The following is a 23,919-nucleotide window of genomic DNA, read 5'->3' as shown; positions in this document are numbered from 1 at the left end:
CACCCCCTCTTTCTGCTGTTCCGTGATAGGCGGAACACTCGGCTTCCCAGGAGACACTGTGTTCAGTGTTCCGCCTATCACGGATGCCCTCTCGTCCGAGACCGAGGACGAGAGGGCATCCGTGATAGGCGGAACACTGAACACAGTGTCTCCTGGGAAGCTGAGTGTTCCGCCTACCACGGAACAGCAGAAAGAGGAGGCGCGGCTTTTGAAAAATGGATGGCCGCGATCTGCATGTCACTGATAAGGTAAGCAGTGACACACTGAGGCATGTAGTGGTGCACAGTGAGGCATGTAGTGGTGCACAGTGAGGCATGTAGTGGTGCACAGTGAGGCATGTAGTGGTGCACAGTGAGGCATGTAGTGGTGCACAGTGAGGCATGTAGTGGTGCACAGTGAGGCATGTAATGGTGCACAGTCTGGCATGTAATGGTGGCACAGTGAGGCATGTAATGGCACAGTGAGGTGAGGCGAGGCATGACTAGTAGGAAGGGGGTAGTCTTATATGGTGAGTATATCCCAAAACCAACATTTTAGCTGGAAAATTAGGGGGTCGTCTTATACGCCCAGTCGTCTTACACGCCGGCAAATACGGTATGTGTATAGTTGGTCCGAGTTAATATCAGCGAAAAATAAGCACAGAGATGATAGGTTCAATCCTTATTGAATTTGATGTACCACAATATTGCTGTATTTGTACCCAATTCCCAGCAATTTAACGTGTGTGGTAAAGTAAACTCTTAAAGTGTATCTATAGCCCAAACGTTTTGTTACAGTTAATCTACTTTCACACTGAGGTGCTTTACAGGCACTATAGCAGTAAAAATAGCACCTGTAAAACACCTCTCCTGTCACTCCAGTGTGAAAGCCTGAGGGCTTTCACACTGGAGTGGTGCGCTGGCAGGACGCTAAAAAAGTCCTGCAAGCATCATCTTTGAGGCGATGTAGGAGCGTTGTATACACCGCTCCTAAAGCACCCCTGCCCATTGCCAGTGCCTCTGAAGCACTGGCAAAAAGCACTGCTGTAGCGGCGCTTTGCGGGCACTTTTAACTGTCTTTCGCTGAAAACTGCTGTTAAAACGACGGTTAAGCGCTGCTAAAAATACCGAAGCCCCAGCCCCTCCTGTGTGAATGTGCCCTTTATAGATAGACTTAAAATGGTTAACACTCCAGTAAAATTTTCATTGCTGCCTCTGAGGCGATTCACTATCTTCAGACAAAAAAGCAGCGCTCTATGGGCAAAGCATAAATACTTGTAAACCTTTGGCTAAGTAAAAAGTTAATTTATTGCATTTCTGAGAAATAAATAGCAACTGTCAGTAATAAAAACTTGCAGAGGTTGCAAATGCAGTCATAGAAGCATATATTCCCAATATAGATACTGATGTAAAAGATTGTTATTAAAAAGAACGGAACCACTATAACATCCGGGTGGAGGAAGGGTTAACATCAACCGGTCAGCTTGCAGGTAGAACATGGGTAGGGATGTGATCCAAGTGAATAACGATGGAAGCCCGGTGATCAGAGGGGGATAGTTGTGTCACAACCTTTTACCTCTGGCTGGTGGTCAGACTCTGCTGGTGTCCAGGATAGGAACCACAATGGCCGAGGGCCCTTATGCAACACTCTGTAGCTGGTCACGGCTGTAAACCACGCTGAGCCACTGGCTGTGTGGTAGGATGTCCACGCTGAGGAATAGGACCGGGAGAGCCGAACAAGCTGGTTGGAGCCGGGCGCACTGGATGACGTCCGCGTCGTGCCGTAAACAAAGGAAAAACGGGAAGCCCATCTGTTGTGGTGGACCGCAAACTCTGGGTTGCCGTGGCTTGCATGTTTCGCACGCATGCGCTTTTTCAAAGTTACGGAGTGAGCGGCAACAACGAGATTTAAGCACATTGAAGGGGAAGGAGAGTGGGTGGAGACCTAAAACACACTGATACTAATTAAATAAATAAAATATTGCCTAGAATATACTGACCCTGACCTTTGACCCAAACTAACACTGGCACTGACCTAGATCTATATATTTTGTCTTTTTTTTTTTCAATTTTTTTTTTTTGGTTTACACACAGTTGTTTGTATCGCACTCTCTCCTTGCAGAGAGAGAAGCCGTGTATCTTTTCTCTCCATTCACAGAGGGAGAAACACAGGGGCAGGTTTCACAGTGACTGATCACTGTGATAGCCAATCAGAGGCTATCACAGCAATTGGGTGACCTGGATCTGGGGGTTCTGGGTCCCGATCGTTAGTACGGGACCCAGAGTCCCCACTGAGACCCCGCTCTCAGCACAAAGACAAATACGCATACATGCGGTCCCACAGGAAAAAAGCCCAGTCCAGTGAGGCTGCATTTATGTGTACTGTCGGCGTGAAGGGGATAAAGCCTCTCTTTAGCCAGTAATTTTTGGGATTAAGGGATAATTCACACTATATGTTTTACTGCAGAGCAAAATGTCTGTCACCACAGGGTTAAGCCTCGTACACACGACTGGTTTTCCCGTCGGGAAAAGTGCAATGAGAGCTTTTGGCTGGGAAAACCGTCCGTGTGTATGCTCCATCGCAGTTTTCCCATCAGCTCTTTTTTTTCTGCCGGAATTCCCGGCGGTTTTTAACTCGGCAGTTTTTATATGGGAAACACAGCGGTGGAGCATTCACATGGCCAGGATTCCCGACCAAAGCTCTCATGGCAGTTTTCCTGTTGGGAAACCCGGTCGTGTGTAGGGGGAAAAAGTTACCGAGCAGGTTCTCGGTTTTCCCCTTAGGTTTCCAGGCGGTAAAAAGTCAGACGGGAAACCCATACGTGTGTACGAGGCTATACTCAGGAAACCATTGTTTTCTATGTGTCCCATTCACACTGCAATGCAGCCTTGTGCTGCAGTAGAGTGCAGACATGCTGCATTTTATCTTAGCGCACGGGGCCAAATCGCACTGAAATGTAAAGCAGCACAGTGCTTTGCGCTGCCCTACATTGCGGTGAATGAATAGTATATTTTGTACACTTCACATAAAGTTTATAAAAAAAAGGGAGCCATGTAATGCACTGAATCCCGCACTACACTGCCCCCTACTGCAGCTGGAACACAGAGCTTGTCAGAGTGGTAAGTCACTCCGGTGGCTATGCGCTGTAGTGAGAATTCGCCCTAAGGGTCAACTTCATGTTTTTCATGTTTTATTAGGTAAAAATGTTCACTTGATGTGGAAATGTTATTTTAATAATCACACAGACCATAACTAAGAGTGCTTAGTTAATTGAATCCACTTTTACTAGGGTGAATTCACACAATATGCAGTGACAGACATTTTACCGCATGGTAAAACGTTTGTCACAGCAGGGACAAACGGGAAACGATTTTTTGAGGTTCCACTGGGCAAGGGTATTTTTCCCAGAGTTTAGTTAATGTGGTGGCATTTTAATTTGTAAAGAATATCCCATCACATGCAAGGGAAAACAGCATTTTGCTTGGACATGATTGGATGATGAAATGCAGCAGAACTTAACCTCATTCACTAAGCTCTGGGGAAAATTTCCTTGCAAAGCGAACATTCTCTTTGTCTTTAGTAAATTGTCCCCACTAAGTAAGTTATCGACAGTACTTTATGTTTCAATTATGTTTATTGAAAAGATTTATAAAATAGTACAAAAGCATCCCAAGATATTAGCAAGCAAAGGCCCATACAGCAATTATTAAATATAACATAAAGTCCAACAGAAGTATTAACAAAATTCGAAAAAAACAAAAAACAAACAAACTAACAAACAATCAATGCTTAACCCATGGACCCCAAGCCTTACAGGCCGAGGATCCCCGGGCAAAAGATCGTAGGCCCATCTTACTGTCAGAACTATAACCTCAGCATGAGGACCAGTGTTTGAGAATTCTCGAGAAACAGAAACAGAAAAAAGGAAAGAGAGAGAAAGAAACAGGAGAGCAACCGTCCAGTGCCCCAAAATCCATCTAATACCACTATAACTACGTCTCCAGCGTCCTTAAATCATTAGTAAGATATCCAAGCCATGGGTCCCATACTCCATGAAATAACTTAATTTTATCCTGGACCAGTGCCATCAATCGTTCGTTCAAAATCAGCCAGGATAATTTTCGTTTAAGCTGATCGAATGGCAGGGTGGCGGATCGCCAATTTCTGGCTATTGTAATCTTCGCCGATATAAAAATGAAAGTAAGCAGCCGCCTTTGAGCCTTAGAGGCCTCCACAACCCTGCCACCCAAAAGAGCCTGTTTAGCTGATTTCACCATGTTCAACTGAGTCAGAGAATAAATGAAATTATAAACCCTGATCCAGAACCTCCTAACCTTAGGGCAGGTCCACCAAATATGGTATGTGGTCCCAATCTGGCCACAACCCCTAAAACATCTACAGTACTTTAAGCATTAATCTGCCATCTTGTTCTTCCCAAAATTAATATATTTTAATATGCAAAAGATAATTTTGTATCCCAGCCCTTGAGATCTCAAATAACCTCATAGGAAACCCTTATCAGCCAGCTTCCGTTAATCAACTTCTACCGCTTGTTTGCCTTTTGTTATGAATCATACTTTGTGTTGCCTAATGCAGAGTATTGATTTTTGTGTGCTGATATAGCAAGTAAGCAAGCTCTTAAGAACTAGTAAAAACACAGTTCACTTCCTGGAACATATTGTAGTGAACAAGAAAATTTTACTGAGTTTTATGTGCATTTAAAGAAAACCTTCATTACTGAAAACATTTTAACCACTTCAATACGGGGCATCTTCAAGCCCAGGACGTCATATGACGCCCACCCAGGATGGAAGATCCCTCCTGCGGGCGTCATATCACTATGGGCAGGTAGAGAAGTGGTTAAAGTAAGCCTGACCTACCTTAGCTGAGTATGGCTTCGACCCTGATTTTCAGAGGGAGGGCCCCTAAATGTTAAATACCCAATTGACCTCCAGAAGATTTACTCCCCTCCGTGACCAGGCCATTTTTTGCGATTCTGCACAACTGCGCGGTCATGTGACACTGGACCCAAATAAAATGTGTGTCCTTTTTTTTTCTTCCCACAAACCAAGCTTTTTTTTTTTTGTTATTTGGTCACCTCTGCGTTTTTTATTTGAAAAAAACAAAACAATATTTTTTACTTTACAAAATATCTACTAAAAAAAAAATTCTAAAAGAAATCAATTTTTTTCATAAATTAAGGCTGCCTTGTTTACATAGGCAGACCACCATTCTGCCTCTCTGTTCGATGATCGGCGGGTGATGGGGGACATCAAGTTCATGGTACCCGCCGCTGTGTGATCACATCAGGAGCAAGCCGCAGGCGGTGTGCATGGGCTCCCCCTACCCTGAAGAGTTGGATCACTTGTATATATGTGAATCCAGTGCAGAGGTGCCACCCTGTAGAAGTAAAACTGCTATAGGGTGATCCGGAGGTAAATAAAAATACCAATTTGGAAAGTGGGGCACAACTCATATTATTGAGGCTTGATGCAGCAAGAAGTCCTATACCTTTATGCTGCCTACGATACAGTATCAAGCATCCTTTTTTAGATGCCAGCAGCACCACTCAGCATGGAGCACGCACAAGCCACTTCCAGTAAGGGGGGAGGGAGACAGGAGCGTCAGTGGGGGGACAACATAAGAGGACGATTGGGGCTGTGCAAAACCATTGCGGAGAGAGAGGGTAAGTATGACATGTTTATTACTGTAATAGAAAAATAAAGCTTCATAATCACTTTAAGGAAGAATTCCTGTTGAATTGAAGTGTGGTTCTGTTTTTAAACTAAGAAGGTGTCATACAAAAAAACATTAAAGGGGTTGTAAAACCTCCATGATTTTTCACCGTAATACATTCTATGCATTTTGGTGAAAAACCGCCTGTGCAGCAGCTGCCCCCCAGAATCGCATCCCCTTTTACTTACCTGAACCCGGTCTTTCCAGTGACTGGGACAAGCACACAGCTCCAGCAGGTGTCTTAGGTCCTCATTGGATAGATTGATTAACTCCCGCTGCTGTTACTCAAATCCAATGACTTGGGGGTGGAGCTGGGTCCTGCTTTCTGTATCAATGGATGCAGGACACGGGAACGTGCCTGTACGAGTGCCCCCAGGGAAAGCGATTCTCTTTCGGGGCATTCGAGAAGAGGAGGAACCAGGAGCGCTGTGGAGGGACCCCAGAAAAGGAGCATCGGGGCCACTCTGCGCAAAACCCTTGTACAGAGGAGGCAAGTGTAGCGCTACCCCCGGAGGAGCCGCTGGTTGTTGTTGGGATCGGCATATTAAGTTACCTCAGTGTTGTCTAGGGGTGTAGTTGATAAGTAGAGTACCTTAGAGTAGTGAGCGAATGTCCAGTCATTGAATAAGGGTTTTCAAATGCTTTATTTCCAGGCCCAACATGGCCAACATCAACATCAAATGAGGAGAGAAAGGTTGATGAAGCAAGAGAGAACTTTGCAGTATCAGGCCTGGATATGAACCGAGCAATCCTGCTCTCAGTAACACAGTAGTAATACACACAATTCGTTGCCACTCTAGCCAGAGTGGGTGAAGTGCCCCCGGACAGACTTCTGCCACAAGCCTGGCAGCCGAAGTGTCACTTGAGATTTCTGGGAGGAACAGGCCTCTGACACAGACTTGGCTCTAGGGCCTCTGCCACAGGCCAATTACTTGAATGAGCTAAATGAACGGATTGAGATTGAGCGAATTCTCCCAGTAGATTAAGCATAGGTCACCGGATGACGGCAATAGTGTACCTGTCAACATTCCGGTCACCAGATCCCCGATGGTTTGTTCAAGCCCTGTTGGACAACCTGCCTCCGGGTTCTCCTCAAGCCGACCCCCCACACACACAGCCTGGGATCTCCTCAGTCAAACTGGGGACCCAGCAAGTCACTGGGGCCCCTTTTAGCAAAGTTGAGCTCCACGTGGAATGCGACCCCGGCCTGGTAGGCAATCACAGGGGTCCGTTGGATGCGCACACCCTGAAGGTGGGTGCCGCATCTGGAACCTGGAACCCGCGAAGGACCAAAGAAAATGGCGTCTGCCACAGATATACTCTCCCCCAGCATGCCCCGCGAGGGAAGAACTCCTCTAATTGGCTGCTGGGGAAAAGCGGCTCTGTCAGAACCCCTCTAGCACCAACTGCCGCCCAGGGATGGAAACTACATCCCTGGAGCGCAAACTGACCTACAGGACAGTTCAGGAATGACAGCAGCCCAAATTTAGCAAATTGTGAATGGGAGCGAAATAACTCTCCCATTCCCCACTAACTTTAGCGTAGTGCCCATACTGAAAGTAAGGGGGTGCTACACAAGTATGACATGTTTGTTATTTAAAAAAAAAAAAGATTTTACAAAACCCTTTTAAGACTGCAACTTCTTAGAATATTCTAGCTGTCTGGCTCTCATGCTGCCCCTCTTACTTCTATACTAGAACAAACACACACATAGGATCTATTGATATTTCTTTAATTTCCTGATCTGCATACATGTTTTAATTTAATACTTTCACCTTCTGATCCTCTAATAAGCAGTTCAGTACTTCACACCCTGAATAATTTTATATCCTAGCCAATCCCTTCAATCACACCTCACAAAAGAAGGACGTGGTTGTTGAGTCATTGGAATATAGGTTTTTATTTTGATTAAATGGCCAGGAGATAGAGGATAGTATGAATTAAAGTAAGTATTATGTAATTTGCAAAAAGGTGCAACTCCCTCTCTTGGTGACTGGTAAAGCAGTCCACTGGATTCATCCAAACACATCCAAACACATGATGCGTAAAAAGGATATGTCACTTTCATGCTCAACTCTATTATTATGGGTTAAAAACTGAAATAGGGACATCCTAGTCTTGTCTTGGTTGGCCATTTAAACACTATTTTCTCAAGAATGGGTTGTTAAGAAAGGAGAACCCAACTCCTGGTTAGGATGTTGCAGGGAAATACATGGAGCAGAAAGTCTGCACTTTTGTGAGTCTCTTGCAGTGGTGATATGAGCCCATATGTCTTGTGTCTCAGGGCAGAAGACACGCTTTTATTTTTTTAAAGTGGTTGTATACAGCTGGATTATTTTTTTTTCCTGCAAGGTAAAGTCATAATGTGCTAGTATGAATCGCTTACTAGCACATTATCTGAAACTTACCTTAAAACAAATCTGTTCCAGTGCCGTAATGTCAGCACTGCAGCCACTTCCATCTTCACCCATTTTGCTTCCGGGTTCATGGGCTGCAGCTCTGCGACTGGCAGGAGCCGTGATAACAGCCGCCATTCATGGCACAGGGCTTGAAAGAAACGTGCAGGAGACCCAGGTCATAAGGAATAGGGGCTCATCCAATTCTGTTATTCCTATGACTTTGCAAGATGTCAATTTCCTAGCTTCCAACATTGCATAGTTCTCATGGTGCAAGGCAAGGAAATTCTATTCCAGGAAAAGCTCTATGGGAGGAATCCTGTCTTTTCCCCAGTCTGGCCTGGATCAACATCTGGCTCTGAGTACCATCAAGAGTCAAATTTCAACCCTAGTAATTCACAAAGACTGCTTGCCTCGCATTCCTTAGTGAAAGCCTTTATACAGAGTATTGTGAAGATGGTTCTCCTGTACGTTCTTTAACGACACTGTGAGATCTCAACCAGGTTTTGTCTGTTTTTCAAAACAGCCCTTTGAACCTATCAGGGATGTTTCTTTGTTTACGCTCACTTACAAGGTTTCCTTCTTTGTCTCCACCACTTCTGCAAAGTGATTTTCTGAGTTTGTGGCTTTATCTAGGGTTGTCCCGATACCGAGTATTTGCGGGAGTACTTGTACTCCCACAAATACCGCCGATGCCTAAATAGAATACTCAGATCCCCAACCCCCCCCCCCGGGGCGCCGCCGCCGCTACACCGCATCCCGCCGTCGCTTGGTTAATACGAGCGGGGAACATTACAGCTTTCATTTGAATAGCTATATTGTTACCACCGCGCCGCGTATAGACACTCCCCCTTGCTCGGGTGATTTGTCCAATCCCGAGCAAGGGGGAGTGTCTATACGCAGCGCAGCGGTAACATTACAGCTATTCAAATGAAAGCTGTGATATTCCCCGCTCGTATTAACTAAGCGGCGCAGCAGCATGCAGGTAAGGGGGGGGGGAGATGGCTGCATATATGGGGGGACATGGCTGCTTATAAGGGGGAGATGGCTGCATATATGGGGGGACATGGCTGCTTATAAGGGGGACATGGCTGCTTATAAGGGGGACATGGCTGCTTATAAGGGGGGACATGGCTGCTTATAAGGGGGGACATGGCTGCTTATAAGGGGGGACATGGCTGCTTATAAGGGGGGACATGGCTGCTTATAAGGTGGGACATGGCTGCTTATAAGGTGGGACATGGCTGCATATATGGGGGGACATGGCTGCATATATGGGGGGACATGGCTGCATATATGGGGGGGACATGGCGGCATCTGTGTGGGGACATGGCGGCATCTGTGTGGGGACATGGCGGCATCTGTGTGGGGACATGGCGGCATCTGTGTGGGGACATGGCGGCATCTGTGTGGGGACATGGCGGCATCTGTGTGGGGACATGGCGTCATCTGTGTGGGGACATGGCGTCATCTGTGTGGGGACATGGCGTCATCTGTGTGGGGACATGGCGTCATCTGTGTGGGGACATGGCGTCATCTGTGTGGGGACATGGCGTCATCTGTGTGGGGACATGGCGTCATCTGTGTGGGGACATGGCGGCATATGGGGGGGACATGGCTGCATATGGGGGGGACATGGCTGCATCTGTGGGGGGACATGGCGGCATGCCGGCATCTGTGGGGGGACATGCCGGCATCTGTGGGGGGACATGGCGGCATTTGTGGGGGGACATGGCGGCATTTGTGGGGGGACATGGCGGCATTTGGGGACACATTTTAAAAAAAGTATCGTATTCGGTATCGGCGAGTACTTGAAAAAAAGTATCGGTACTTGTACTCGGTCCTAAAAAAGTGGTATCAGAACAACCCTAGCTTTAACCTGTAAAGAAACTTTTCTTGTGATGCAAAAGACAAGGTTGTGTTGAGGCCTAGGGTCTCTTTGCATTCAAAAGTGGCTTATTCCTTTAAACCTACCTCCCAACTGTCCCGGTTTCCACAGAACCTTCCCGTGATTTGAGGTAAGTCCTGGGGTCCCGCAGATCTGGGCTGAAGTTCCGGAGCCAGTGGCTCCGTGCCCCCCCCCAATTAAAAGAAAGTTAGCCGTCTGGAATGTAGGGGACATTGACAGACTAAGCCACTGTAGCTCTGGCTCAACCTCCACCTATCCTGACTCTACTCCTGGTAACTGGTTGCTAGAGCCGACTGGAGTCTAGCAATCAGTGACATGGCTGCGACTCCCTCATTGCCCAGCACCTCAAGCAGCTGCCCTTTGAGTTGAGTCCCACCACCACTTCCATGTCATGGTTCCACTGGTCCAGTGGCAGCGGGGTGCAGGGCAGCAAGCAATATCCAGAGCGGTGGCAATCTTCAAACGGTGAGCAGCGCGAGGCTCAACCGCGGAGGCTGGATAGAAACAAGGAGTAGGAGAAGACCTCAATGGCAGCCACCCTGACCTGAGCAGCAGTGGGCGAAGCATCCCCCGGCACTGAGTCCCAGAGCCTGCCTGCACTCCTCCAAAGTCCGCTCCCAGCTGTCATTCTCATTAAGAAGACAGGCTGACCAAGGACTCAGAGGATGGACGGGAGGTAGATTCATCACAGACGCACCCCTACCCATAGACAGGGAGGAACAATAGGGACTGCCGGCATGGCTAGGGGGTCTCACCCTCCCCCTCTATCCCACCCACCCTCTATCTGTCACCCACCCCCTCTCTCTCTCTGTCACCCACCCCCTCTCTCTCTCTGTCACCCACCCCCTCTCTCTCTCTGTCACCCACCCCCTCTCTCTCTCTGTCACCCACCCCCTCTCTCTCTCTCTGTCACCCACCCCCTCTCTCTCTCTGTCACCCACCCCCTCTCTCTCTCTCTCTCTCACCCTCCCCTCTCTCTCTCTCTCTCTCTCTCTCTCTCTCTCTCTGTCACCCACCCCCTCTCTCTCTCTCTCTCTGTCACCCACCCCCTCTCTCTCTCTCTCTCTCTCTGTCACCCACCCCCTCTCTCTCTCTGTCACCCACCCCCTCTCTCTCTCTCTCTCTGTCACCCACCCCCTCTCTCTCTCTCTCTCTCTGTCACCCACCCCCTCTCTCTCTCTCTCTCTGTCACCCACCCCCTCTCTCTCTCTGTCACCCACCCCCTCTCTGTCACCCACCCCCTCTCTCTCTCTGTCACCCACCCCCTCTCTCTCTCTCTGTCACCCACCGCCTCTCTCACACTCACCCACCGCCTCTTTTACCCACCCCTTTACTAATGGGTGGGCATTAGTAAGAGAGGAGGGGGGAATTGGTGAAAGAGCTGTGGGTCATTACTAAGAGAGGAGGGGGGCATTGGTGAGAGAGCTGGGGGGTTACCGAGATAGCTAGGGTGGGGGCATTGGTGAGAGAGCTAGGGGGACATTTGTGAGCCCCTCCCACCATTAAGACATTGGACACACCCCCATTTTGCCATTACGTGTGCTGTAGCTCACTTACTCCCTCATTTGCAACCTGGACTTCAGTTTACACATTCATTCCTATTGAGTTCCCTCTGTTCACCTGCTCTTACGTGTGTGCCCGATAGCATTTTGCTTACTGTGTTGCCCACACCTTAGATGGACTACTTTTAAACATCCCAGCGCCTCAAAATAACTTTTCCATGATTCCCTAATGAATTAATATAAAATAGGATTGTTTACTAAGGAACACAGGTCTCACCCTTCTGGACTATGATGGGAGTGGGAGCGGTCATACTAGGTCTTACAGCTTGGTTTTCCAGTGTCCAATCTCCTGAAGACAACAGCATAACTCAGTGTCTCAGAATTACTTTACCCATGGGATTTAGCAGGAAGTAAAAAAATCTTAACATACCGACATGTGTAATCGGTGCTAGAATAGATATATGGATAAAACATGTACTGTATATAAAATGATTTGGCTTTAGGTTGGCAAACATGATGGTAGCTGCCAGCAAATTCTTTGATGAGTCACGCCTTTTTAAATGTGACATTATTTGTCTAGGTGCGGAGGGCAAAAATCTGATTTGGAAATAGTCCAGTTTTTGAAGCTAAAATCCTCCCTCTGGGTTTGTTAAAGTTTAATTGGAACTAGGAACAAACCTAATAACTGATACTTGGCTATGAGCTAGATGTCTGTCTGGAGTTGCTTGTTTTTACTGCAGAAAGAGACTATAGTTTCACTTTAGTATGTAACAGTGGCAGCTGGTAAAGTTATAGGATTGGGGGGGGCGCTAAATCCTGCCCTTCTTTTTTTGACTCATCCCACTTCTCACAAGCCCCACTGCTTATATAATCCATCAACTCTGTCCCCTGTATTCCACTTGCTTCCACCCATAGTGTCAGGGGTATACAGCTCAAGAATCACAGGACAGAGTATACAGCCCTGCATCATAGGACAGAAGTATATAGCTCGCCATTGCAGGACAGGGTATATAGCTCGGCATTGCAGGACAGGGTATATAGCTCGGCATTGCAGGACAGGGTATATAGCTTGGCATTTCAGGACAGGGTATATAGGTCAGCTTTACAGATCGGGGTGCATAGAGCAGCGTCACAGATCGGGGTGCATAGAGCAGCATCACAGATTATGGTATATAGATCATCATCACAGATATGGCAGATAGGACTGATAGCACTGCCCATCCCCCCACAGCTCGCGGGGGCTCGAGACACCGACAGGGTCCTCTCCCCCTGTGTCTCAGTGCAGGCAGCGGCGGAGGAGTCTGATCCTCATATTTCCTCCCCTGTGTGAGAGTGCTGGGCATCCAATAGGATCACCTGGTGCTTTGGCCAATCGGGAAACAGGTCTCACTGACCTGCCTACTGATTGGCGGGGAGGCTTATTTCGCTATGGTCACACAACAGGGTGGGATCAGGGCGCACTCTCTGTGCCCCAAGTCCATCATTTTTTTGAAGCCTATTAGAGCCTCTGGCACTAATCACCTGCTTCAATAAAAACCACCCCCTGCCATAGGAGTCCATGCGTCCTGAAAGGGGCTGGGCGCATGGATGGGGGGGGAGGGGCATGCATTGTGCCACTGGTCTGAGAAGCGAAAACAGGAGCAAAGCTCACTAACCTGTAATGATGTGCATGTCACAGGCAGGTCAGAGCTCTGACTTAGGGGAAAAAAAATATTTGAATATTGTGGTGTTCAGGATCCTTACTTCAGTCAGGTTAAAGGTTTTTCTTTGAAGTGGATTTTGGCTTAGGTGCCAATGTTATTTTTTTTTTATATCAAACATGTTTTACTTACCTGCTCTGTGCAGTGGTTTTGCACAAAGCAGCTACTATCCTACTTTTCTCGGGTCCCGCCAATGCTCCTGGCCCCTCCTTCCTGCCAAATGCCCCCATAGCAAACAGCTTGCTGTGAGGGCACCCAAGCAGGTTTGCTCCGAAGCTGCTGCTCTGAGTATCCCCTGTATCAGCCAATAAGGAGGGAGAGTCCCTGGGGGGGTTAAGACTTTGGGTATAATATATTTACTGGTTTTAAACTTTTTTTATTTTTTTTGCATTTCTTCAGTTGCTTCCTAGTTTCTGGCCTAGGCCAAAATGTCATACATCCCATGATTCCTCATAGGCATTTTTGTTTCATCTGAGAGAGGAGGGGCTTTCTTGGCTAAACACACCCTCCTGCCTGCATGCCTTAGCTATGGGCAGATGGATTCCAGGAAGTAATTGCTAATTTTTTTTTAGGAAGGTGTAATTTCTCAACAAAATAAAGCATGGAGACATGGATGGATCAGTGAGTTTGCTTTGAATATTAAAAAAAAACAATCAAATAGGGGCTTTCAGTTTGTGGTGCTCACATACCGTTGAGTTCTGTTTTAAAAGAGAAGTATGGGTTTTTTGTTTTTTTTAGAATTATACTTGTCTAGGGGGAAAATTAGGGGAAACTAATGCGCAAACCAACAAGGGGGTGGGGGGAAAAAACTAAACAATTGTGTAGCAGCCACCTAGTAAGTGTTCACACACTGATAGCAAAATGGATATAAGAAAGGGGTATAGGGGCGCTCACTCTAAAATTAATAATTCAATTCAGATAAAAGGTGCATATATCTTATACAGGGAGTGCAGAATTATTAGGCAAATGAGTATTTTGACCACATCATCCTCTTTATGCATGTTGTCTTACTCCAAGCTGTATAGGCTCGAAAGCCTACTACCAATTAAGCATATTAGGTGATGTACATCTCTGTAATGAGAAGGTGTGTGGTCTAATGACATCAACACCCTATATCAGGTGTGCAGAATTATTAGTCAACTTCCTTTCCTTTGGCAAAATGGGTCAAAAGAAGGACTTGATAGGCTCAGAAAAGTCAAAAATAGTGAGATATCTTGCAGAGGGATGCAGCACTCTTAAAATTGCAAAGCTTCTGAAGCGTGATCATCGAACAATCAAGCGTTTCATTCAAAATAGTCAACAGGGTCGCAAGAACCTTTTAGAAAAACCAAGGCGCAAAATAACTGCCCATGAACTGAGAAAAGTCAAGCGTGCAGCTGCCAAGATGCCACTTGCCACCAGTTTGGCCATATTTCAGAGCTGCAACATCACTGGAGTGCCCAAAAGCACAAGGTGTGCAATACTCAGAGACATGGCCAAGGTAAGAAAGGCTGAAAGACGACGACCACTGAACAAGACACACAAGCTGAAACGTCAAGACTGGGCCAAGAAATATCTCAAGAATGATTTTTCTAAGGTTTTATGGACTGCTGAAATGAGACTGAGTCTTGATGGGCCAGATGGATGGGCCCGTGGCTGGATTGGTAAAGGGCAGAGAGCTCCAGTCCGACTCAGACGCCAGCAAGGTGGAGGTGGAGTACTGGTTTGGGCTGGTATCATCAAAGATGAGCTTGTGGGGCCTTTTCGGGTTGAGGATGGAGTCAAGCTCAACTCCCAGTCCTACTGCCAGTTTCTGGAAGACACCTTCTTCAAGCAGTGGTACAGGAAGAAGTCTGTATCCTTCAAGAAAAACATGATTTTCATGCAGGACAATGCTACATCACACGCGTCCAAGTACTCCACAGCGTGGCTGGCAAGAAAGGGTATAAAAGAAGAAAAACAAATGACATGGCCTCCTTGTTCACCTGATCTGAACCCCATTGAGAACCTGTGGTCCATCATCAAATGTGAGATTTACAAGGAGGGAAAACAGTACACCTCTCTGAACAGTGTCTGGGAGGCTGCGGTTGCTGCTGCACGAAATGTTGATGGTGAACAGATCAAAACACTGACAGAATCCATGGATGGCAGGCTTTTGAGTGTCCATGCAAAGAAAGGTGGCTATATTGGTCACTGATTTGTTTTTGTCTTGTTTTTGAATGTCAGAAATGTATATTTGTGAATGTTCAGATGTTATATTGGTTTCACTGGTAAAAATAAATAATTGAAATGGGTATGTTTTTTTTTTGTTAATTTGCCTAATAATTATGCACAGTAATAGTCACCTGCACACACAGATATCCCCCTAAAATAGCTAAAACTTAAAAAAAACAAAAAACTACTTCCAAAAATATTCAGCTTTGATATTAATGAGTTTTTTGGGTTCATTGAGAACATGTGTGTTGTTCAATAATAAAATGAATCCTCAAAAATACAACTTGCCTAATAATTCTGCACTACCTGTATGTTCTTCAATAAATAAATAAATATGACTTCCTCTACAGTGCAAATAGGGGGATGCAGCTAAGGCTCCTTGAGCAGGACTGTTTACCACCCTCACGCTCACTGGAGCACTAAGCTGTGGAGGGGGCGGGGGGCTGGCTCAGCCTCTTAGCGCCGGGTCCCGACATCACTGCCGTCAGTCGAGGCAGCGCGTCATCACAACTTCCAAGTCAGGATCCGCCAGCTGCCTTGATTGATGGCAGTCTCAGCAAGCCGCTGAGACGGCAGCTCCCGGCCCCTCTATGGCTCAGCGCTCCAATGAGCACTGAGAAGTAGAGCAGAAGGGATGCTGACTGACGGTCAGCATCGCTCTGCTCGTGGAGGAGTGAGAACCAAGCCATTGGCGGTGTTCGTGGCTCAGTTCTCAGTGCAGACACACCGGGGGACAGATGCCGCATCGGTCTGAGTAAGTATGACTGACAAGCAAAAAAAAAAAAACCCATACTTCTCTTTTAAGTACAGAGCATTAGACTTGCATTGTTTTTGTTTTTAAAACCACAAAAAAACAACCTGTTTTGGCTTTCACTTTTTTGGAAAACTTGCATTGCTTAACATGGCTTCGGGGTAGAACAGAAAAAAAAGGAATCAACTTTATGTTCATTTTTTTGCTCATAGGCATCATCTCGAGACTAGAATCCGAAGACTTTTTAAAAGGCCAGGCACCAGGAAGCTTTCTTCTTCGTGTCAGTGAGAAGATCCAAGGCTATGTTCTCTCATATCGCCATGAAGATGGATACATGCATTTTCTTATAGATGCTTCTGGCACCTCTTGTGGCTTTTTGGGAGTGGATCAACTACAGCATGCAACTCTGGCTGACCTTGTAGAATATCACAAGGTAATACTATTGTAATAACACATGTTGTTTGCTTAGCTCCCTGTACAGGCTTGTTCATATCTTATTGGATGAATATTTGTTCCACTAATTGCAAGTCACTGTTTAGTGAGTATATCACAAATGGCAACACCACTCAAAACTGATTTCTCTATTTTAGGCAGCAGGGAACAAGTATCAGGCTCCTGCTAGGTGCTTTGAAACCAAATCCATCTCCAGGCCATGAAAAAAAGAATTGCTTGCCTAAAAAGAGAAGTTCGGGAATTGCAAACAAATAATAATAATCATACCCACCTAGATGGCTGCAGAACCGATCCCAGCTGCAGCTGTCCCCCACCACCTCTAAGACAGAGAACTGTCTGCCCCTCAAGCGCTCACTGGAGTGCTGGGCTGTGGAGGGGGTTGGAGCGTGAGAGGCTGGCTTAGGCTCTCAGAAATATAGCCAAAAAAGCTTTGGCCATACTTGTTTAATAATAAGAGAGCCATCTTTTTCTATTTTACCTTCTGTTGAAAATAATGTATCAAGCCTGTGACTATACTTACAGAGCAATCCATATTTTGCACAAGAATAGTGTGTGTATGTGTATATATATATATATATATATATATATATATATATATATATATATATATATATATATATATAATATATAATTATTACTGAAAAAAATGAGAGAGAGACAGAGACCGACCATATTTGGTGGCGTTCATGTTTTATTCACCGCAGAGGTTCTGAATCCTGCAAAAATCAGGCAATAAACATTCAACTCCATCGACTGGCAGAGGTGGTGGTATGTCATGGCATCATTGTGATTTGTTAATTTCCTTACAATACAAACACTGCCATCATGTAGGTGAGTGTCATCTTTTGAATTATACAAAATCACATAGCAATTTAGACCTGAAATATTTCTAATTTGGGCAGGAGCTTTGGCTGTCAGTTTAGATGAGGTACTGTAGCTGACACTGGGAGAACCGGTTCAGGAAAAGACAGAGTACCTGAGGGCTAAGAGCAGGTTGAACAATGGAGAAGTCTATTTAAAGCTGATATTTAGGCTGACAAAATTATAACTTGCCTGATCCCAAACTCTTCCCCCAGTCAGGCACACCGAATTTCCACAGTTTCCCAGAATCCGAAAACAACTCTTCAGGGACAACTTTCCTATATACCGTCCATATACACTCCACTGCTTCCTTCAACACACTTTCTTGCAGATATCCCAGCTGGCACACTGATGGTTGATCCAACAAAAATGTAACAGTCAGATTTTGAAGCAAAAGCCCTTTACAGGCAGTGACTGCAGCCCCCCTTGGTGGTGTAGTAAAGTTCAATGTCCAGCTTACATTCCTGTGGCTACTGATCCAAGCACTAGCTCTTCAGGCACTGCCAGCCCACATGGCTGCAGCTGCCTCTCTTACTAACCCTCCTGGCTACTACCCACAGTCCTCCCTGATTGTACATTCACCAGCCCACCCGGCTGACTTCTCCTGGAGAACTCCAGGATGCGCTGTCCTCACACCTGCTCCCATGCGTCCAAGACAGGTTTCCTCTGTGTGTTGTAGAGGATACCTCCAGCACAAGAGCCCTAGACCTAAGGTGCACCTTCAAGGGCCACAGACGGTTTCCTCAGCACATCTTCTCCATCTTCCACCCGACTGCTCTTGCTGGTCTGACTCAGGAGTATTTAAGAGGTGCCTGTTCCCTGCCAGCCCACTTGGCTGGGATTGGCTAGGGCCCTCGTCAATACTCTAAGTTGCCCCTCCTAACCCCACACCCATTCTTCCGGAAGCTTATCCAAGGTTCCAGCAAGTGGGGGGTGGCAAAGGTGCTTTTTGCTGAGTCATCCAGCCTCCCTGAGTGACTCAGCCCTGTCCTAGATTCAATAAAATAAATAAAAACATCCATGAATCTAATATACTGCTATAATAGTGTGGCTATTATAATGAAGGAATAAAATAAAAACATCCATGAATCTAATATACTGCTATAATAGCGTGGCTATTATAATGAAGGAATAACGGTTAGTGTTTCGTCGCAAATGGACGGGATACCTCCAGAGCAAAAAACACAACTGAAAAAAGAGATGGCGATGGGGCCAAGTGAGGTTCCCAGAAAAGCCCTTGTGCCCTTTCGGTATACTGAAATGTATTAATAAACTTTATTGTTGTATCAAAAGGTGTGCTAAAGTTCCGTTAAATGCTAAATGTTGCATATCATCGTCATATCCATCAATAAAAAACATACATACAAAACAGTAAAAATAGACAACGTTGTCACACTAAAGGCGCCAGACCTAAGGGCCCCACACATACACATCCACATGTACGTCCAGCTAAGGACACTAGATGGTGCTCCAATGTATCAGCTAAACTAATATTAGCATGGAAATTAGATTCTGGTAATTGGACTGGATCTCAAAGAGATATTGCTCTGAATGTCTATTAAAGACCATTTTCATTGTAGCTAGTCCATGAGTAGTTATCCTGATGATATTTTAATTGATGACTGCTGACCATTTCTGAAGCACAACCAATGTTAATATTTCAAACACAATTGCTGTAAAAGTCTATGGAAACAGTTCAGGGGGGTGTATAGTGGATTCACCTTGTTTAGAGCACAAGTCCCATATGATTCACCCCCGGTTTCCTCACAGAAGAGGCTGGATAAGAGGATACATAGCAGCACCATCTAGTGTCCTTAGCTGGACGTACATGTGTATGTGTGGGGCCTTTAGGTCTGGCGCCTTTAGTTTAGGCGCCGTTGTCTATTTTTACTGTTTTGTAAGTATGTTTTTTATCGATGGATATGACGATGATATACCGTATTCCTCATATGTAACATTTAGCATTTAACGGAACTTTAGCACACCCTTTGATACAACAATAAAGTTTATAATTAATTTCGGTATACTGTGGCTGATTCTCCACAAGGGCTTTTCAGGGGTCCTCACTTTGCCCCATCTTTCTCTCTTTTTTTCTGTCCCAGATTCAACCCAGCCTGGCTCTCAAGCTGGCTAATTTACCTAGACTACTACCTGCACTACAGCTATGTACACTAAATCTAGCACACTAAACTAGAGGGTGCTACATATATATATATGACCTACTGATGTAATCAGTGGGTCACTTCAGTTCCAGAATTGGCTGTTTCTGAGAGCAGCCAGAGTAAAGAGGTTGGAGATTCAATAAAATAATCATCCAGTCCGCCCCAGAAGAGAGGAAAGAGATATTCAGGAATATACAGCATCTGGTACACACTGTTAGACACCTACAAAATGCAATAATATAGTCAGAAATTCTGAACAGAAGAGGATTAATATTTAAAGTAACACTGGGGTTCAGCTTTAAGGTCAAGCCGTTTGGTTCACAAATGAAAGGCTGTACTCAGTCGGGGCTCCTGTGTGTGCCCAGGCCTATCTGTGCCTGAATTGACAGGGACCTGAATTAGACCAACATCATATCTAAGCAATGGTGAGAAAGTGACCAAGGGGTAGAATGGGACTGGTGCAGTTTTGTCAGGTTTGAGGAGGTTAAAAATTATTTTCAGTTCTACTATAGCAAAATATACCTTGCATAGGAAGAATTTATCCTGCCTAGCTGACAAAAATGACTTTGAAGCTCTAAAACACACGATGATAAATGGATTGCGTTCTTTTAATGGTTTTCATTTGATGCTGATCCTTAAAAGAGAAGTATGGGAATTTTGTATTTATTTTTTGAATCGTACTTAAGTAGATAGACACAGCATCGGTCCGATGCTGTATCTGTCCCCCATTGGCTCTAAGGCTGGGAGTGATCAAAACACTGCTGGTTCTCAGTGCTGAGCAAAGAGCTGGTTACTGTCAGTCACTGGCGCTCTGCTGTACCCCCCTGTGTTTACTGGAGTGCTGGGCTGTGGAGGGAGCAGGAGCGTCCAGCAGTTCCAGTCCAGACATGTGGGCAGATCCCAATCCTATGGTCGTGATCTTTCCTGAGCCTGAACAGGCTCTGTGAAATCATCCGACAGTGGGCCTGCTGTCTGCTGAAAATGGGTCATGGGAGTGCAAAACGATCTGCACTCCTGTGATCCGCTAGAGAACTACAGCCAAATAAGCTTTGGTTATACTTCTCCTTTAGGTTGGCCATAGATGGATAGAATTTTTCAAATGAAAATGTTTAGGAAAAGTCTAAGAAAAATTTGCACATAATTCTCAGAACATTTGGTCGACAGATTTTGTTTGCTTTAACATTTTATTTTGGAATGAATGGACTTTACAGAACAAAGACCACATACACTGTTAAGCCTCGTACACATGATTGGATTTTCCGCGGACAAAGTGTAGGACTTTTGTCCCAAGGGCGTTGGCCGTGAACTTGTATTGCATACAAATGTCAAAGAATTGTTGGCCAACAAACACAAAACTTTGTGGTTTTAGCGACACCTTTTGGGCAACTTCTGCTAATGTTGTGTTATGGTTAGCATTGCTTCTGAGCATGCATGTTTGTACTTTGGATTTCTTTCCGACATACTTGTGTACACACGATCGGATAATCCGACACCACACATTTGTTTGCATGCTATCCCACATTTGTCGGAAATTCCGATTGAGCATGTAAACGGTTGGATTATTCGACAACATCCTGCCATCACACAATTCCCGTCGGAAAATCCGATCGTGTGTACAGGGCTTTAGAAATTAATTTGTTTGAGAAGTTGTTCAGCCTGCTCCTTTGAGTTTTCTGTTTTTTATGGTCAAAAAGGAATGTCAATTTGACCCACGAATGATTAGAAAAATGAACAAACTCCCTTAGAACATTATTTTCCTTAGAACTTTTGTTTGAAATTCTACCCATCTGTGGCCAGCTTTGAGCCTTGTACACATGATTTTCCAACAGGAATTGCGTGATGGCAGAATGTTGTCGGATAATCCAGTTTATATGCTCCATCGGACAATTGTCGGTTTTTCCGACAACAAATGTGGGATAGCATGCTTTAACATTTTACAACAATTGTGTGATGTCTGATTATCCGATTGTGTGTACACAAGTCCGTCGGAAAGAAATCCAAAGTGCAAACACGCATGCTCAGAAGCAAAGCTAGCCATAACACAACATTAGCAGAAGTTGCCCAAAGGGTGGAGCTAAAGAGCTACAAAACCACGTTGTTTCACGTTTGTTGGTCAACAATTCTTTGCCGTTTGTATGCAATACAAGTTCACGGCCAACCAGTGTTGCCAACCTACCAGATTGAAATTTATTGGCATGACACCCAAAATGTATTGGCGCAGCCACGTTTTTACTGACATTTCACAAAAGTTACTAAATTACATTTTTAGGTGCACATTTCAGTATTTAGACTACAAACAAGTACGCTAGGCAAATAGCAATGTGATTTAAGGTAGATATTAAGGTAAAAAAACATATTTTTGTTATTTTCGATATAATAAGGGCAAATTATTTAGTCACATCACCCCTTGCCTACATCCCCCTCTGCCACCAACACCCCCTGCCTTCACCCCCCTCTGCGATGCCACAATCTCCCCCTGCCTCCAATCTCCCCCTAACTCCAATCTCCCACAGGCCCCCTGCCTCCAATCACCCCCTGCCTCCATCGTTGGTGCCACCAACAACCCCTGTCTCCATCCCCCACCCTCTGCGGTGCCACCACCCCCCTCTGCGGTGTCTCCAATCTCCCCCTGCCTCCAATCTCCCCTGCCTTCATTGCCCCCTGCCTCCATCCCCCACTTCAGGCGTCACCGCAGTTACAATCACCCCCTGCATCCAATCTCCATGCACAGTTCCAAGCCGAACCAATCTCGGCTGTTTTTACGAACTGTCCATAAAAATACGGATGGTTGGCAACACTGCGGCCAACGCCCTTCGGACAAAAATCCTACACTTTGTCAGTGGAAAATCCGATCGCGTGTACGAGGCTTTACTCACCTGAGAAATGTTGTTTGTCTCCCAGAAGCCACACAGCAAAGACCTCTGTGGCAATGTTGCTGGAGTGGGGGGGCAACTAATGTACGCGTGTATGTATACAATGTAAGTGTTGTGTTGTATTTGAAAAAGGTTTAAATCAAGGAATAAACCAGAAAAACAGTGCAGTCTTACTAGTTTCCTCAGTGTATGAGCAGGTAGAGGCAGAAGAAGTGAGCTTTCTAAAGTTTCCAATTAAAAACAGACTCCTGGTTTTAAACTAGTCCTATAAAAGCTCAGCATTGAAGGGTGTAAAATGAAATTAATGCTCTATTGTATGCACTGAAGAAAACAAAACTAGGTTTACTAATGCACTTACATTTTATTTTTATTTTTTACAGACTGAACCCATTACCTTATTGGGAAAGGAACTGCTACTGTACCCATGTGGTCAACGTAGGAACTCATGTGACTATAGAGACCTCATACCATAAAGGACTGGACCTTGCCTTCTCATGACCAACTGCCTTGGGAACAAAATACTTGCTGCCCCTTGTTATTAGCCAGTATGCCAAGAAACTAATGGGATTCTATATGCAGTGGTTCAATGCCAAAGGATACATAAATGACTGAAATAGATATATGGCTTTATCTTTCAATGCCATGGTTTGATAGCAGATAGACTATTCATTGGACTTGCATTTTGCTATACTCAAACCCACACAACTAAAACAAACCCACTCAAGCTCGGGGTTTAAGTAAGGAATGTTGTGTCATCAGTGCACTGTAATTAAAATATTTCTCCGCAATAAAACAGAAATTTTTTACTAGAGTTTTAATTACATTTTCTTATTTTCTTCTTGCATTCTATATTTATTCTATTCTAATATGAAATTAGATAATATCTTATTAATTGTTTAACTGTGTTAGTGTTGGGATACCAGAGGAGATCTAGACCATTTCTTAAGGCGTGCGTTATAATTCTAGGAAATCCGAGATCGAGACCATTGATCAACAAGCTCCATCTTTTGATAATCAATAGCCATAATATTATTCCAAAACTTTCATTGGAAATTACTCTTTCACAAGACTGGAGGCTAGGAAGGCCGATATCTATATGAATTTATTTATTCAAGTGTATGTAAACCCAAAAAAAAATTTCAGCATGCTTGGCACAATGACGCTATGTATACATTTTTCTTAAAAAAATTTTTTTTTGTAAAGTTTCTTACCTTGAGATCCTGCCAGTAAAAGCACTTTTAGTTGCCTGCTAACAACAGTGTTGTCGACCTGCCGTGTGTGCTCTTTCAGTTGACCACTGGGCTGTCTATCAGGTCTATCACATAGGCAAACAGGAACAACCAACTAAAGAAGCTTTTACAGCAGGCAAACTATACTGCTGTGGGGCATAATTCCAAAAAAAAC

General features: G+C 45.1%; 1 protein-coding gene across 1 annotated transcript in view; it reads left to right on the top strand.

The window, feature by feature from the left end:
* Positions 1 to 23,326, top strand: part of SH2D4A (SH2 domain containing 4A) — a 174,626-nt gene extending 151,300 nt beyond the window's left edge. Inside the window, exons 8-9 of the mRNA XM_040325285.1 lie at positions 16,379 to 16,599; positions 22,896 to 23,326. Of these exons, the coding sequence (XP_040181219.1) occupies positions 16,379 to 16,599; positions 22,896 to 22,988 (314 nt within the window). The 3' untranslated portion in view covers positions 22,989 to 23,326. The remainder of the gene's footprint in view (positions 1 to 16,378; positions 16,600 to 22,895) is intronic.
* Positions 23,327 to 23,919: the final 593 nt, after the last annotated feature.

This window comes from Rana temporaria, chromosome 1, assembly GCF_905171775.1.
Source record: "Rana temporaria chromosome 1, aRanTem1.1, whole genome shotgun sequence".
In the NCBI taxonomy this organism is placed as follows: Eukaryota; Metazoa; Chordata; class Amphibia; order Anura; family Ranidae; genus Rana; species Rana temporaria.
The sequence above is the reverse complement of the archived record's forward strand: the minus strand, read 5'-3'. Positions and strand labels throughout refer to the sequence as shown.